Source organism: Monodelphis domestica, chromosome 5 (genome assembly GCF_027887165.1).
Source record: "Monodelphis domestica isolate mMonDom1 chromosome 5, mMonDom1.pri, whole genome shotgun sequence".
Lineage (NCBI taxonomy): Eukaryota > Metazoa > Chordata > Mammalia > Didelphimorphia > Didelphidae > Monodelphis > Monodelphis domestica.
In genome coordinates, this window is record NC_077231.1 from 204,603,524 (window position 1) to 204,620,623 (window position 17,100).

Sequence of the window (17,100 nt, forward strand, 5' to 3'; positions counted from 1 at the left end):
GTGGAGTAAAATCATCTGTATATTCATTCATAGGGTTCTGTGGTCCTGGTGATTACTCTTCCTTCCTTCCTTCTTCTGCCTTATCACCATACCCCTACCTCATTTAGGCCATCTTTATTCCATGAAGAAGGAGCTGGATTTTCTGATTTCAAATCCTTCCAAGAGGAGGAGATACCAAAAAATTCTGAGTGTTTGAAAGGACACCTCCAGGGAGGATCTGACATAACTCCAGAGAAAGGGACCATGGAAAGGGGAATCAGGGTCAGAGAAAGACATGAACATGGGGTAGTACTCACAGAGGTGTTTTGGCATTGTACACTGGAGCTGTTGAAGCGCAGGGCAGGTACTCTCTGCTCGGTGCCTTGGATGTTGAGGATGCACTCATAGCCCCGCTGACCTGATTGTGGCTGGGGCAAGTTCTTGGCCTTCAGGGTAATGGGTTTGATCACCTCCACAGGCACTAGGATCTTGTCCACTTGCAGCAGCTGAGGGCAATCCTGAGAGCAGAGAGGACTGAAGTTAGGTGGGAATGAAAAGTCAAATAGGAAGGGAATGTCTCTAGATTTAGCCCCTTCCCTCCCTGCTCCTGCTATGATTCTCAAATAGAGACTTGACATCAAGAGACAAGGAGATTATCTTGCCCTTCTTTTTTAATGGATGAGGAACTGAGATCTAGGTTAACATCCATCCAATGACTTATCTATTAATCTAAAGAGACAGAAAGACAGACAGAGGGATACAGAGAGACAAAGACAAGAGAGAAAGAAAAGAAGGAATGCATATAATAGGATCAGAGGATTATAGCTTTAGACTTTAGACTTCAAAGAGTTTCTGTGGCTCACTCCCCTCATATCAGATGCTATGAATTTTATTATTTATTATTAAAAAAAGTTATTAATGACCTGTCTTAGGACACTCAGATAGTAAGTAGTAGAGTCAGAATCTGAACCCAGAACCCTGATTCCAGAGAAAGTACTCTGTATATTCCAGTATATTTTCTGCATTGCTAGGCAACTATATCCCACATACTTGGTGGGAATAAGATAAGTTTGTAAGGACTTTTGGATTAAGGTCTTGTATGGTCTTCAGTGCCATGTGGAGCCCAGGCCAAGGGCATAAAGGATGAGGATTTTAGGCATCCTTGTTTGGTCTGAAGAACCAAAATGGCTCTGTTCACTGCATTTTAGAGTCCTTGTTGGAAAAATGGATTAGTATTCCTGGAACTCTGCTGATCTTGCGTATGAGTTTAATACTCTTTTCTCAAGGGAGGGAAAAGTGCTTTGGAAGGAGAGAGGATTTTAATAACTTTGCTAGAATAACATGTGAGGGACATAAATCACACCATGCTATTTTGCCCTGGCCCCTAGACTGCCACCCTCGAGGGTCTGGACTAAGCACACCAAGAATGATGACTCCTGGGTAGATTAGCAATCAAAATCATAGGAGACAGAATTATTTACATAGGATCTCGATCCCTAAGGATGCTCAGGCACTTGACAAGTATGGAGACTAGGAGGAGGAATTGCCATTTCCCTGTAGAGTATCACTAGCTCCTGTCTGTTCTCTATTTCCCCTCAGAAGGGTAGGTCAGGAAGAAAGTCAATTGTGTGAAGATGGCAGAGGTAAAAGACAAAGAAAGGTGTCTGGAACAATCCCAGCATGTTCTATTATTGGTGAGTGTTCCTCCCTTACAACCTTTCCATTTTTATTATGTGAACCCAAATCAAGGGTTCTTAATAATTTTTTTTCTTTTTTTGGACCCCTTGGCTGTCTGGCAAACACTACAGACCCCTACTCAGAATCATGTTTGAATGCATAAAATAAAATACAAAGGATTTCCACAAGTTCCAGATATACTTTCACCTTCTATAGAAAGCCTTTCCTGATCACACTTAATTCTAGTGCCCTCCCTCTTGGGATTATTGTCAATTTATCCTGTACATAGCTTTTTTGTACATGATTATTTGCATGTTGCTTCCCCCACTAGACTGTGAGTTCATCCAGTACAGGGACTCTCTTTTAACTTTCTTTGTATCTCCAGCACTTAGCATAGTGCCTGCATATTATATGTGTTATTGATTGACTGACAAAGGAAACCAATTGTATTAAACAATGGAGTTACCAAATTATCAAATTAAACAGACAAGTTTTCAGATCTTAGATTAAGATCCTCTATCCTGAAACAATTGCCTCAGTACAGAACAGAATACTTTCAAAGAACAAGGGCTAGTTTTGGGTCCCTTATCTTTTAGCTCTCATCCATCCCTAGCTTTTCCAGGTATAGGAGAATTAAAGAATGAAGGAGGAAGGAGAGAAGATATAGTAGAGAAGAGAAGGAGGAGAGGGGAGGGGAGGAGAAGGGAAAGAAGAGGAGGAAGAAGAAGAGTTGAGGAGAAGAGAGGAGGGGAGGGAAGAGGAGAGGAGAAGAGGAGGAGGGAAGACAGAAAGAACATGACCATACATAGGAACAAGTACACCCACTGAGAGATCTATCTGCAAGCTGACAAGCAGAGCAGGCTTGCTGAAGGGGGAGATCCACAGTTCCATTAAACTAATCTCCCCTTCAAGACGTCTGATCCCTCCAGGCTGCACATGCCATTATCCAAGGAGGAGATAAAGAGGAGCTGCAGGAGCTGGAAAGGCCAGCAGGAAGAGAGAAGGAGTGGGGGAGGCTTGATTACACACAAGGTCTCAGCCTCAACATTCCAGTTGTAAGTGGTGCTCTCTCTCTGTCTCTCTCTCTCTGTCTCTCCCTCTCTCTCCCTCACACACACACACACACACACACACACACACACACACACACACACACCAAGGGAGCTCCTATATGGTACCTGAGTTATTGAAAAACATAGAGGTGTCTGCATTCTTTAGAAATATTTTCTCTGCAGTATTTTAGCCTCTGCATTATCGCATATCTTGCCCACTGTTCATGCTCCTCTTCTCCCTCTTTCCCACTCCATCACCAGTTATCATGTTTACTTCAAGGATTCATAGGAATAAGGAATAACTTTGTTTGAGTCAAGTACAAGGGATCAAGAACAGCTTCTTGGAGGAGGTAACATGTGAGCTGGGTCTTGAAGAACAGGTAGAATTTCAATAGATGGGAGATAATGAAGAGAGAAGACATAGGGGACAGCTGGGATAAAGATAGAAATGAAAGAATTCCAATTTGGCTTCAGAATAAAGTCCCTGAAGGAAAGGGTAAACTTGAATACTAGATTGGGGCCACTTTGTGGGATGCTTTGGATGCCAGTCTATTTTTTACTGAATTTAGTAGGCAATAGAGAATCATTGAATGGTTCTGAGCCATGAAGTATGATGATCATGGCTGTGTATTAAGAAGAAGGTTAATCTGCCAGCAGTGTGGAGGATGAATTGGGGGCACAGGGGAAGCCTGGAGGTGGTAAAGACAGGTAGGAGATTATTTCAGTAGTCCAGGAAAAAACTAATGAGGATCTGAACTAAAGAATGGGCAGCGAGAATATAAAAGGAAAGAACTAAAAGAATCTGGCATCTTATTGCTATGTTTATGGGGGTGGGAGGGAGTTAGAATAAGGAAGGAGTTAATGATGAATATTAGTTTGAGCCTGATTGACTGAAAAAATGATGGAAACCTAGCAGAAATGGAGAAATTGGGTCATGAAGCAAATTTTGTATGGGAAAGATGATGCATTTGGTTGAGACATTGAATTTGATATAGCAGAGGAGGGGGCAAAGAGAGAGATGGAAGGAAGGAAAGAGTGAGGGAGGGAAGGGAGGAAGGAAAGGGGAGAGGGGAGAGGATAGGAGAGAGAGAGAAAGAGAGAGGGGGGGCTTGGTAAGGACAAATGGAGGGAGGGAAGAAGGAAGGAACTTTATGAAAGACAAGAGGAAGATGAGAGGGTGAAACAAAAATCACAGAATTTCAGAGTTGTTAGGAACCTTAGGGCAGCTAGATGATGCAGTGGAGCTTGGAATCAGGAAGACTCAACTTCAGGAGTTCAAATCTGGTCTCAGACACTTACTAGACCTGACAGAGTCAAGTCATTTTACTCTGTTTGCCTCAGTTTCCTTATGTGCAAAATGAGCTGGAGAAGGAAGTGGCAAACCATTCCAATATTTTTGCCAAGAAAACCCTAAATGGGATCAGGAAGAATTGGACATGACTGAAACAACTCAACAACATAGGACCTCAGAGATTATTTAGTCCAATTCACATCTGAACAAGGATGGACAAAGATATGTGCATCAAGCTGACCTTAACCCCTGAATAAAGATCTCAAGTGAAGAACCTAAAATCTTCCAAGGCAATCCACTCCACTACTAGACAGCTCTGATAATAAGGAAGCATCTCCTAACATCACATCTAAATTTGTCTCTCCCTATCTTTTATACATAAGTCTTTGTTCAGTCTTGAGGGGCAAGCAGAGCAAGTCTGATCTCTTCTACATGATATCATGAATGTGGGTCTCATCTAGGAACAAAGATACTGGGAAGGGAAAGAAAACCTTCTTTTGAGAGGCAGCCTGGTGCAGACCACTGTATTTGGGGCCAGAGGACCTAGATTCCCCTTCTAAACTCTTCTCCTTACTATCCCTATCACTTTGGGAAAGTCACTTCATCTCATCACATCTTCATTTCTTCATCTATGATTTCACAGGCCCCTTACAATTATGTGTCTATAAGCATATAAAATTATATAAAATAAAATCTATAAACAAGAGAAAAGGGGAGGGGTTTTAAAGGTAATGAGATGGGGGCAACTAGATGGCACAGTGAATTGAGAGCCAGGCCTAAATATGTCCTGGGTTCAAACTTGGCCTCAGACACTTCCTAGCTGTGTGACCCTGGGCAAGTCACTTAACCCCCTATTCCCTTGCCCTTATTGCTCTTCTGCCTTGGAATCAATACACAGTATTAATTCTAAGATAGAAAGTGAGGGTTTTAAAGAAAAGGCTACAAGATTAATGAGGATTTATAGAAGTAAGATGGCAGTAGGGACTGATTCTGGGAAGAAGAGAGACAGAAGAGGAAGAAGACTGGAGAAAATGTATTGAGATTGTTGTGGAGGGAGAAACAATATAAGACCTGGTAGACAACTGAATATGAAAAGTGACAGATAAGTCAGAAAGGTATCCAGCTTTTGAATATGGGAGAGAGTGAATGTTAGGGACACTGGTAAAAACAGGAGGTGGAAGAAATCTATGGGTAATGACAATAAATTCAGTTTAGGGCATTTAGCATTTGAAGGACCCATGAGACATCCAAATAGAGGTTATATTTATCTAGATCCTTATGTCACAAAAGCATCATATGTGTTGCTGACTTTTAAGACTCCTCTGCTGGCTCACTAGATCCCACCATATTTCATAAAAGAGGAACTGAGGCATCAGAAATTCTGACTCTAGCTTTGGGAAATTAGACAATATTTCCATTCTATAATGCCCTTAAACCTGGGAAGCACATTTCTAGAGGGTGGTGAATCTCCAACAGAGTGAGGAAAGGATGGACCTCTTGTCACCTAGCAAAGAACCTGCTAAGTCCAGGAAGCTGTTACACTTGTGGTTGGCTGGCACCTGAGCCCAGGGGACTTGGCTGGATATAGTCCAGGAGAGGTGGAGAGGCAAGCCCTCAAGAGAGATGCTTAAGCCTCAGTCTCTCCCCTCACCTTCCATTATATCCCTTCCATGGCTTATGATGAGTCCATTAATGAGCCCTGATTGCCAGTGGTCCCATAAAGGCCTAGTTTGCATATAAAAAGGTTGGCTGCTCTGAGAGGAAGTTCATTAATAATAATTGATGTGGCGGAGGCTGGGCTAGTTAGATTCCCTTCTGCTGAAACTGTGGATTGACCCCTGTGCACCTCTTAATTGAAATGTAAAATGGCAACCTCTTCCAAGGCAATAAGGCATGAAGGGGCCATTTCTATCACCCTGCCATCCCATCTTTTCAGAAACTGACCCTGCTTCATGCTGAATCTTCAGAACCAAAGCCATGTTGTACTTGTGCAATTCCAAAAGGAATTGATCTTTTGTCATCAACTTCTGTTGGGAAGCTAAATGGCACAGTAGCTAGAGCATTGGTCCTGGAATTAAGAAGGCCTGAGTTCAAATCTGGTTTCATGTATTCACTAGTTGTATGACCCTAACCAAGTCACTTAACCCTGCTTGTCTCAGTTTCCTCATTTGTAAAATGAGCAGAAGAAGGAAAATGGTAAACCATTTCAGTATCTTTGCCAAGAAAGCCTCAAATGGTATAATAGAGTCAGACATGATTGAGATGACTAAACAAAAACAACACATTTGCCAGAGGAACTGCCTCAAAGTATATCTTTGCCTTGATTGATGATGCCTTCCCTTAAGCCAGTGATGGCAAATCTTTTAGAGGGGTGGGTGATGTGAGAAATGTCCTCAGGCCCACGTGGAGAGTGGCTCCTTGTCCCTCTGGCTTTCTAGTAATGAACTCTGGTGAACTCTGGGTTGTGGCAATGGTGCATATGACCACAGAGAGGGCTCTCAGTGCCCCCTCTGGCACATCTGCCATAGGTCTGTCACCACAGCCCTAAACCTACCACCCTTTCATTCTCTCAACTTCTCAGGTTCTCTACTATCCCATCTTTTAGAATTTTTTCCTCACTTGTCTTTCTTTCACCAAAAACCAATTCTTAGCCTTGACATTTTACCTCTACTCCCAACTCTTGTCTCTGTTCAATGTTCCCTGTCACTTCTTATGCTTATGCTGTTAAGGATCAGTTTGGATTTGGAATTTAAAAAAGAGCTGGTGTACCCCAAAGAGATAATGGACAAAAAGACTTGTACAAAAATATTCATAGCTGCGCTCTTTGTGGTGGCCAAAAACTGGAAAACGAGGGGATGCCCATCAATTGGGGAATGGCTGAGCAAATTGTGGTATATGTTGGTGATGGAATACTATTGTGCTAAAAGGAATAATAAAGTGGAGGAGTTCCATGGAGACTGGAACAACCTCCAGGAAGTGATGCAGAGCGAGAGGAGCAGAACCAGGAGAACATTGTACACAGAGACTAATACACTGTGGTATAATTGAACGTAATGGACTTCTCCATAAATGGTGGTATAATGTCCCTGAACAATTTGCAGGGATCCAGAAGAAAAAAACACTATTCATAAGCAAAGGATAAACTATGGGAGTGGAAACACCGAGGAAAAGCAACTGCCTGAATACAGAGGTTGAGGGGACATGACAGAGGAGAGACTCTAAATGAACACTCTAATGCAAATACTATCAACAAAGCAATGGGTTCAAATCAAGAAAACATCTAATGCCCAGTGGACTTACGCGTCAGCTATGGGGGGTGGGGAGGAGGAAAAGAAAATGATCTATGTCTTTAACGAATAATGCTTGGAAATGATCAAATAAAATATATTTTTAAAAAAAGATAAGAAAAAAAAAAGAGCTGGGTTTGAATCCCATCCCTGATACTCACTTTTTGTGTAACTCCTTTTGTGGCCCTGTTTTTTAATATGTAAAATGAAAGGGTTCAATTAGTTGATCTCTGAGGTTCCACTAAATCTCAGATACTAATGTCTCTCTTGGACTGCTTACTCTAGGTCCTCCAAACCCAAACAGTTATTAAACTTGAAGTCCTATACTGTCCTTTCCCTTTAAACATGCTCCCATTTTGTCCTAAAGTTTTAGCCTATTTTCTAGACATGAAGGATTTAGATAGATTTCACATCAGATACTCTTGTAATAATAATGACATTTATTATTCTCTGCACTCACTCAATTGATTTTCACTAAATCCTCTCTCCCCACCAAGCATAGGCTGGTTCCATCCAAGAAAACACCTGCTTCCTTCCCATCTTCTGGCTTCTTAAATTAACACTTTCGTGAATGCATCAGTGCTATCAGCTGCTGCTTGAATCAACTGTTTCCCTCAATCCTGGTGGGTTGGGGTCATCCCAAAGGAATCTCACCATATTTTACTACAACACAGTATGGTGGATAAGGAGCTAGGAACCCTGGGTTTTTAGTAGTAACTATTGCTCTGTGACCATGAACAAATCACTGAACCTCCTTGGCCTCAGTTTCTTCACTTGTAAAATGTGGAAGATAACGCCTATCTTGCTTACTTCATGGGATTCTTGTGGGGATCAGGTAACATAGATGAAAAGGGTTTTGAGAAGTATAAAATACTTTGGAAACCTGAGGGATTATTTTTATTTCAATAGCAGAATACTGAGACTCAGGCTCTATATGCCAATGATGATAACTGCAGTAAGAATGCTTCATTATCATCAGAATAAATCTTTCTGAATTGTCCTCTAAGATACCCTGTGAGCAGAATTCATCCAACAGATATCATTCTTCCTCCCTGGAGGAGACTGTATTGTCCAGATTATTATTGGAGAGCACAGTAACCTGAAAAAAAGTAACTTTGGCTAGAACAACACGCAAGAACCAGGAGAACACTGTACACAGAGACTGATATACTGTGGCATAATCGAATGTAATGGACTTCTTTACTAGCAGCAATGCAACAATCCAGGACAATTCTGAGGGACTTATGAGAAAGAACACTATCCACAGCCAGAGAAAGAACTGTGGGAGTAGAAACTCAGAAGAAAAACAACTGCTTGATCACAAGGGTCAATGGGGTTATGATTGGGGTTATAGACTAAATGATCACCCTAGTGCAAATATCAATAATATGGAAATAGGTCTTGGTCAATGACACATGTAAAACCCAGTGGAATTGCTTGTTGGTTATGGGAGGGGGAGGAAGGAGGAGAGGGAAAGAACATGAATCATGTAACCATGGGAAAATTGTCTAAATTAATTAATTAAATAAAAATGAAAAAAGAGGGGAAACAAGAACAATACACAGTAAGAGCAGGGCTCAGGTTAGAAGTTGGCTGTCCAACCCTCCACACACTGTATAATTATTTAAACCCATAAATGATTATCAGATTAGAAGCCTCAGAGAAATTATCCTTCCAGCAAAAGATGTAGATTTGGGAGGGATATCAGGGATCATCTAAGTCAGGAAATAACTTGCAATTCTTAGCATCCATGAATAGGTTTCAGGAGAGGTATGACCTTGGATCAGAAAAAAAAATCATCTTTATCTTTACTAGCCTCTAGCTGAAATGTAGCATTTACTTCAAAGATGAATACAAGCTACTAACCATTGTTTTGAGAAGGGCTGCATTAGCTACACGGGACTGCTAAGGAATTGATGAGCCCTGGCTCCAGACTATCTTTCTTATTTTACAAATGAGGAAACTGAGGCATAGAAAAGTATCATAGAGTCATGAATCTCTAAAGGTAGTAGACTAGGCAGCACTTTATATGAATTTTAAGGGTTGTAAATATATATATATATATATATATATATATTTGACTTATTTGGAACTCACAATGCTTATCTACCTTCCTTCCTTGGGAATTAGATAATATTATTTTTCCATTATTCTATTCTATTCTTCTTCTCATTTTACAGATGAGGAAATTGAGATCAGTAGAGGTAAAGTGACTTGACTAGGGTCACACAGCTAGTGTCTGAGGCAGAATTCCAATTCTGGTTTCCTTGACTCATGCTCTAGCATTCTGGGCACTGCATCACCTGGTCACTCAGCTAATAGCTATGAAAGCTTGTTATATGTCAGGCACTGTGTTAAGTGCCAGGTATGCAAAGAAAAGCAAAGATCTGGTCCATGCATTCAAGGATCCCTCATTCTGAAGAAGGAGGCAGCTTGAAAACAATGATGTCCATACAAGAGATATACAGAGTAGATGGAAAGTAACCTCAGAGGAGAGAGGGAAAGAGAGCCAGGGGAGGGCATTGGGGAAGGCAGGGAGGAAGAGGAGGGGAGGGCAAGAGAGAGGAAGAGAGCCAGGAAGAAAGGGGAAAGACAAAGGGGAAGAAAGGCCAGGGAAGAGGTTCAGAATTCCATAGTGAGTAACAGGGTCATGTTTTGATTGAAGGGTCTCTGGCCTGAAATCTAATATTCCTTATACTATTTCATGCTTCTCTCATGCTAAAATAGTAATATAATTATGATAAAATGGATAGTATTTATACAATATCTGTTGTGTCAGGACTGCGCTAAGTGCTTCCTAAATATTACCTTATTTAATCTTCACAACAATATTGGGAGGTAGAGGCTCATTATTACTCCCATTTTACAGTTGGGAAAACTGAAATAAATAAATATTAAATGACATTGCCCACCATCACACAGGTGGTTGCTTTTTGAGGCTGTATTTGAACTCAGCTTCCTGATTCTACCCACTGCACTAGCTAGCCATAGTTTAGGAAGCTACATGACACAGAGAATAGAGTGTTTGACTTGTGTCAGGAAGACAGTTCATATTCTTCTGCATATACTCCCTAGCTGTTTGAACCTAGGTAAATCTGTCAGCCTCAGTTTCTGCATTTATAAAGCAGGGATAATAATGGGTACCCACTTCTTAGGGTTCTTATAAGGCTCAAAGGAGATAAAGACATGTCAAATACTTCAAAAACTTTAAAAGACTACATAAATGTGATATAAACTTTAAAAGATCACATAAATGTTAGTTATTATTGTTATATTATCATACATTATTGGGACAGGTAGCTGGCTCAATGAATAGAGTGTTGTGCCTAGAGTTAGGAAATCTCATCTTACTGAGTTCGAATCCAGCTTCAGACACTTACTGGTTGTGTGACCCTGGACAAACCACTTAACCCTGTTGACCTCAGTTCCTCATCAATAAAATGAGCCAGGGAAGAAAATGGGAAACCACTCCAATAATACCCCAAATGAGGTCATGAAGAATCAGACACAAATGAAATGACTGCACAATAAAAACAACAGTATGTGTATTATATTAGTCCAACCCCACCACTTTATAGATAAGGAAACTGAGGACAAGGGAGGTTAAGTGATTTTCTGAGGGTTAAATGGACTGTCAAAGGTAAAACAAGTATTTTAATCCAGGTCCAATGATTCCAAATCCAGCCTTCTTTCCACAGAATACAGTGGAAGCTCCATTATCATGCTGCCATTGAGGGAGAAAGATAACAAAGTCATAGTTTCCTCTGTCACAGGGATTTGTGTGAGTGTGTTGTCCATAGGGATGGGGAGGCAAATCGTAAGACATCTCTGTACTTCAGCAAGGTATTGAAAAAAGGGATCCACTCTACATTTGAATAGTTAAAATAAGGAAGATAAGATGATAACAATAAGTCATGGCTACCAGAACATGGCCTGTACCAGACCAGAATAAAACTGAGGCAGCCTCCAGAGCCACCAGTGACCCGGGATGGGGATGGGGCTCAGGCTGGCTTGTTAAGCTCCAGTGGCCTCTGATTTGCAGCCTCTGACATATTTATCTGATGGCTGTTCTAATTCTCTTCCTTGTAACATCCAAGTAACTTCACATGCTCAAGCCTTAGAGGGATCTATGGAGAGGGAGGGAAGAAGAGGCGTGTTGCTCTAGGGAATGACTGAGGGGATGAGTAAAGGCCAGTGCTCCTCCCCAAAGACACCTCGGACCTCATCAATTTCCAGAGATGTGTCAGTTTTCTGGGAGACCACTCCTCCCAAATTTATGCCTGCCTCCCCAGGACCATCATGCCCCAAGACAAAAAAAAAATGTAATACTCCATATATTTCCTCCACATTTCCTCAAGTTTATAATGCTATTAGTGTGATCTATGATCTGCCTGTACATAGAGAAGGCACGAGTAAAAATACAGAGAGGAAAATGCCCATAACCTTAAAGGTGGGCACAGGGAAGAAGGCAGGGAGAGATTGATGGGGAAAGAGGAAGCCTGAAGACACCTGGAAGAATAATGGGGTACCTGAAAAGAATAATGGAGTAAAGGGAGAGGGTAAAGGCCAAGGTAACAGTCCTGAGATAGTGATAGGGTTTCTAGTACAGTCAGATTTCTGGAGTTCCCTCAAAGACACAAAAGGGCTCCATCCTCTCTTGGACATTATTATACTCTTCTTCTGCATTCATCTTTTTCTCCCTGTTATATTGCTACTAGCTTCCTTCTATTCCTTCTTTGGATATCTCTGTCTGGATTATGTCATCAATTTCCAGTCTCTCTGCCTTCCTTGATTCTTCTATAAATCACTATCAGATTAATCTTCACAATGCCCAGACTGGAATATAATTCTTCTCTGATCACAAGCTTTCAATGGCTCCCTGACGCTCTTCAAATAAAGTTCAAACTTTTTGTTAAGTTGGCATTTGAGACCTTCCATAATCTGGCTCAAATGCGCTTTCTCAGACTTGTCTCATAATTCCACTTAGTATATCTTCTGATACCTTAAAATCTTCCTAAATAGTATCACAAAAGCCCTTTTAGCCACTTTCCCCATGAAAATTTTGTTGATGCCCTTAACTATTTAATCTTGACACCCAAACTTGTGTTGAATTATTCTGTATCAATTTGTGTTTATTCTTTTATATTTATTCTATACATGCCTCTATGCTGTGTTAGAATGAAATTTCTTTGATAGTAGAGATTGTTTCATTCTTTTTAATTGTATCCACAGTTCCGGGCACATAGTAAGTGCTTAATAAACTTGTTGGGGGATGGCTAGATGGCTCAGTATATAAAGAGCCAGGCCTAGAGACAGGATGTCCTGGGTTCAAATTTGGATTCAGACATGTCCTAGCTGAGTGACCCTGGGTAAGTCACTTAACCCCTGTTGTCTAGCCCTTACCATTCTTCTGCATGGAATTGATGCTAAATCAAAGGTAAAGGTTTTTTTTTTTTAATGCTTTTTGGTTTATCAATTGGGCTTTTACTTATTCTGTCTACTGGTCTGAGAATGTAAGCACTAATGGCTTCCAACTCCCCAGACAAGCTTTGCTTTATGACCCATCCTTTATTCCTGATTCAGAATGTCCTTGTCTTTGAGATTCTTTCCTTGAATACTCCTCCAGATAGTCATTCCCTCCTCTGAGACAGAAGTAACTTCTTCCTAGGAATCATTCTAGAATGCTGTGGGACAATGGACAGAGGCTTAATTTTGGAGTCAGAGGACATGGGTCCAGACACCAGCTCTGAAGCTTCTGTTTGGTGTGACCTTTGGGGAAGTCACGTCTTCAGACCTCGTTTGTAAAATGAGGGGGGTTCCCTTGATGGCTTCTAAAGTGCCTTCCAGCGTTTTCCCTAGGATTATCTGCTATGAATTTATGCAGTTCTTACTTATCTTTGTTTGTGTTGCTATTTTATTTCCCCTGCTAGATTTTAAGCTCTTCTAGGACAGGGTTTGCATCTGCCTCATCTTTATATCTCCTGAAGCACAGTAGTTTGTGGAATTTGTCCAGGTTGTAGAGGGGGCAAGTTTTGCATGATTAAATGGGACTTTATTTTGTCCCTTCTCTGATCTGAAAGATTAGCAGAAATACCCTGGTCGGGGGCATATGGTTCACTTTAATTTAGGTAGGAGGACACTCAGTGACTCACTGGCAGGAAGACTCCTAGTTAAGCCAGTGTAGACTCAAACTAAGTGTACTTTTTGCTGTCTTAATAAAGCAAAGCACAAACCACTGTGGTTTAATACCAGGTCACTTCCCTTGAATCAGAGATAATGCTGGAGTCAAAATAAACCACATGGAGTCAAGTAGGCTCCCAGGGAAGGGGATCTGTCTCACACTCACACACACACACACACACACACACACACACAACTCCACCATCAACAAGGAAACTTAAGACATTTAGAGGAAGAAGGAAGAGGGAGGGTGTCAAAACAGTCATTTGAAGAGCTCTAGGTATTCGTTTGACTTGACTCAAGGCTTCTTGCAGCCTCCAGTCCCCAACCTTCTTTCTAAATGGATGCTTGCATCCTGAAGAGGGAATGGCTCAAGGAATGGCTTGTCCCCCAATTCCTGGGAACCAGGGTATTTGACTTCCATTCCTGGATCTGTCACTGTCTGTGTAGGTCATATCATGTCTCTTCCTTGTTTTCTCTGATAAATTGTCAGGACAATTTTTCTCTACTCATTCTTAGGCGTGTTATGAAAATGATTATGAACATGTCTAAGAAAGTCTGCAGTTTGTATAAAAGACAAAGAAATAGGCTATATTTAGTCCAGAGAAGGGAAAAAGCTGAAGGAGAGCTTGAAAATAATCTACCAGTGTAAAAATGATTATCATAGAGCCATTCTTCATCTCTTCTCAGGAGAAAACAGGAGAAAATGGGTTTAAAGTACAATGTATGGGATTCTAGGCAGATAAAAGGATGGACTTCCTGACAGGGATATTTGTTACACAGTAGAATGAGGAAAAGGAGTTACTTGAATCCACTTTCCTGGAGATTTTTATGAAAAAGATCCATCTTGAATATCTTTAAAAGACCAATTAAATACTTTTCTAGGGAATATTCAACTCCTAGCTATTTTTTCCCCAGGGAAATTCCTCTAAGTAGAGTCAGAAAATTTGAGTTTATATTCTTCTGGCTCCAAAACTTACCAGCTATGAGATCATGGGCAAATCACTTACTCTATCTCAGTTTCCTCATATATAAAACCTAGAAAATTCCAGCCAAATTGGTTCACTTCCTAAACTTGGTTCTTCTTCTCTACTTCCCTTCATGCCTTAGCACAATTGTACCCATACAATTGGAATGCACTTACTCCTGGCCTCTGCCTCCTAGAATCTCTTTCTGCAATGTTCTGCTTGTGGGAATCTTGTATTCTCTTAGGATTTTCTTGCCCTCAAAGTATTTCTCTATTTATCCATTTACATGTTATATTCAAACAGTGGCAGCTAGGTGGTGCAGTGAATAGAGTATTGGGCCTGGAGGCAGGAAAATTCATCTTCTTGAGTTCAAATCTGGCCTTAGACACTTAGTAGATATATGACCATAGGCAAGTCACTTAATCCTGTGACAATCAAATGAGATATTAGTAAAGTACTTCACGAAGCTTAAAGGGTTATATAATTCAAGCAATCATCATCATTATTATATGACATTGTATATAGCTCAGAGTTCATTAGCATAGGCTGCTCCTATAATGTGGGAACTCCACAAGGAAGATCTAAGCTATGATTTAGTAAATAAGTCCTAGGGAATTGATCAAGTTACATTAGCAGTGATGGGTTCAGGGCTATATAGCTAGTAACTGTCAGAAGTGAGGCAGTAGGGACTTCCGGTCAAGATGGCGGCTTAGAGAAAGCTAAAGTTCAGATCTCCGGAAACCCTTCCCTACCGATCTCAAACTATATGCTCCTAGGGTGCCGAAATTCAAAATGATCAACAGCATAGACCCCGGGAGTCCTCCTCCTGGACCTGGACCTGAATCAAAAGGTACGGCCCCCCTCAAAAGCCAAAACCTGAGATCACTCGGACCTAAGGGATAGGAGCGCCGAGTCCAAGGCTACAGAGGGAAACTTAGAGCCGAGATTGTAACCCCCTGGCCGGATCCTTCCATCCGAGTTCCAGTGAAAGTCACTGCCCTCTGAGCTCCGGGAAGCCGCGGCACCTCCCCCCTCAGAGAGCAGGGTCATCTGAAACAACAGTAACCCTCAGGGCCAGCAAGACAGCCTCACGGCCAGCTATTCTGAAGGCAACTTCCGGAAAGCAACCCGACCCAGTTGAGGGGGCACCCAGACAGCAGGGAAACAGAGAGAGCCGGGGGAGAGTGTAACCCCCTGGCCGGATCCTTCCATTCCAGTTCCAGTGAAAGTCACTGCCTTAAGGCATACTCAGTTCAACCCAGGGAAAGCTCATAGAATGGACAATCTGCCCAGGACTAAAACCTCTGAACATCAGACAGAGATGAGAAAAGCTAATCCTCCCCATTCAGAGATAGCAAACTCCAAAGAAGCACAGAAGCCCCAAAATCCCAAGAAAAATAAGAAGAAAGGGGCAACTTTGGACACATTCTATGGAGCAAAAATACAAAATACAGAGGAGATAGAAGACGATACACAAGAAAATGCTTTGAAACCTTCCAAAGGAAATGGAAACTCTCCACAAACCCATGAAGAATTTGAATCAGAAATGACCAAAAAGATGGAAGCCTTCTGGGAGGAAAAGTGGGAAATAATGCAAAAGAAATTCACACATCTACAAAACCGGTGTGACCAAACTGAAAAGGAAAACCAGGCTTTAAAGGTCAGAATCAGACAACTGGAAGACAACGATCATGTAAAAGAGCAAGAATTAATAAAGCAAAGCCAAAATACCAAGAAATTAGAAGAGAACATAAAATATCTCACCGACAAGGTGACAGATCTGGAAAATAGAGGGAGAAGAGATAATTTAAGAATAATTGGACTTCCATGCCCAATTATATGGCAATAAATACACCAATTTAGGAGAAATGGATGAATATATACAAAAATACAAACTGCCTAGACTAACAGAAGAGGAAATAGAATTCTTAAATAATCCCATATCAGAAATTGAAATCCAACAAGCCATCAAAGAACTTCCTAAGAAAAAATCCCCATGGCCTGATGGATTCGCCAGTGAATTCTATCAAACATTCAGAGAACAGTTAATCCCAATACTATACAAACTATTTGACATAATAAGCAAAGAGGGAGTTCTACCAAACTCCTTTTATGACACAAACATGGTACTGATTCCAAAACCAGGCAGGTCAAAAACAGAGAAAGAAAACTATAGGCCAATCTCCCTAATGAATATAGATGCAAAAATCTTAAATAGGATACTAGCAAAAAGACACCAGCAAGTGATCAGAAGGATCATTCACCATGATCAAGTCGGATTCATACCAGGGATGCAGGGCTGGTTCAACATTAGGAAAACCATCCACATAATTGACCACATCAACAAGCAAACTAGCAAGAACCACATGATTATCTCAATAGATGCAGAAAAAGCATTTGATAAAATACAACACCCATTCCTATTAAAAACACTAGAAAGCATAGGAATAGAAGGGTCATCCCTAAAAATAATAAACAGTATATATCTAAAACCATCAGCTAATATCATCTGCAATGGGGATAAACTAGATGCATTCCCAATAAGATCAGGAGTGAAACAAGGATGCCCATTATCACCTCTACTATTTGACATTGTACTAGAAACACTAGCAGTAGCAATTAGAGAAGATAAAGGAATTGAAGGCATCAAAATAGGCAAGGAGGAG

At 41.0% G+C, this 17,100-nt stretch overlaps 1 protein-coding gene across 3 annotated transcripts in view; it reads right to left on the reverse strand.

Moving 5' to 3' along the window:
- The window catches only part of PLXNA4 (plexin A4), a 690,148-nt gene that overhangs the window by 133,049 nt on the left and 539,999 nt on the right, over positions 1-17,100 (reverse strand). For all 3 annotated transcript variants that reach the window (XM_056799707.1, XM_056799709.1, XM_056799708.1), the window contains one exon: positions 297-497. In XM_056799707.1, the coding sequence (XP_056655685.1) occupies positions 297-497 (201 nt within the window). The remainder of the gene's footprint in view (positions 1-296; positions 498-17,100) is intronic.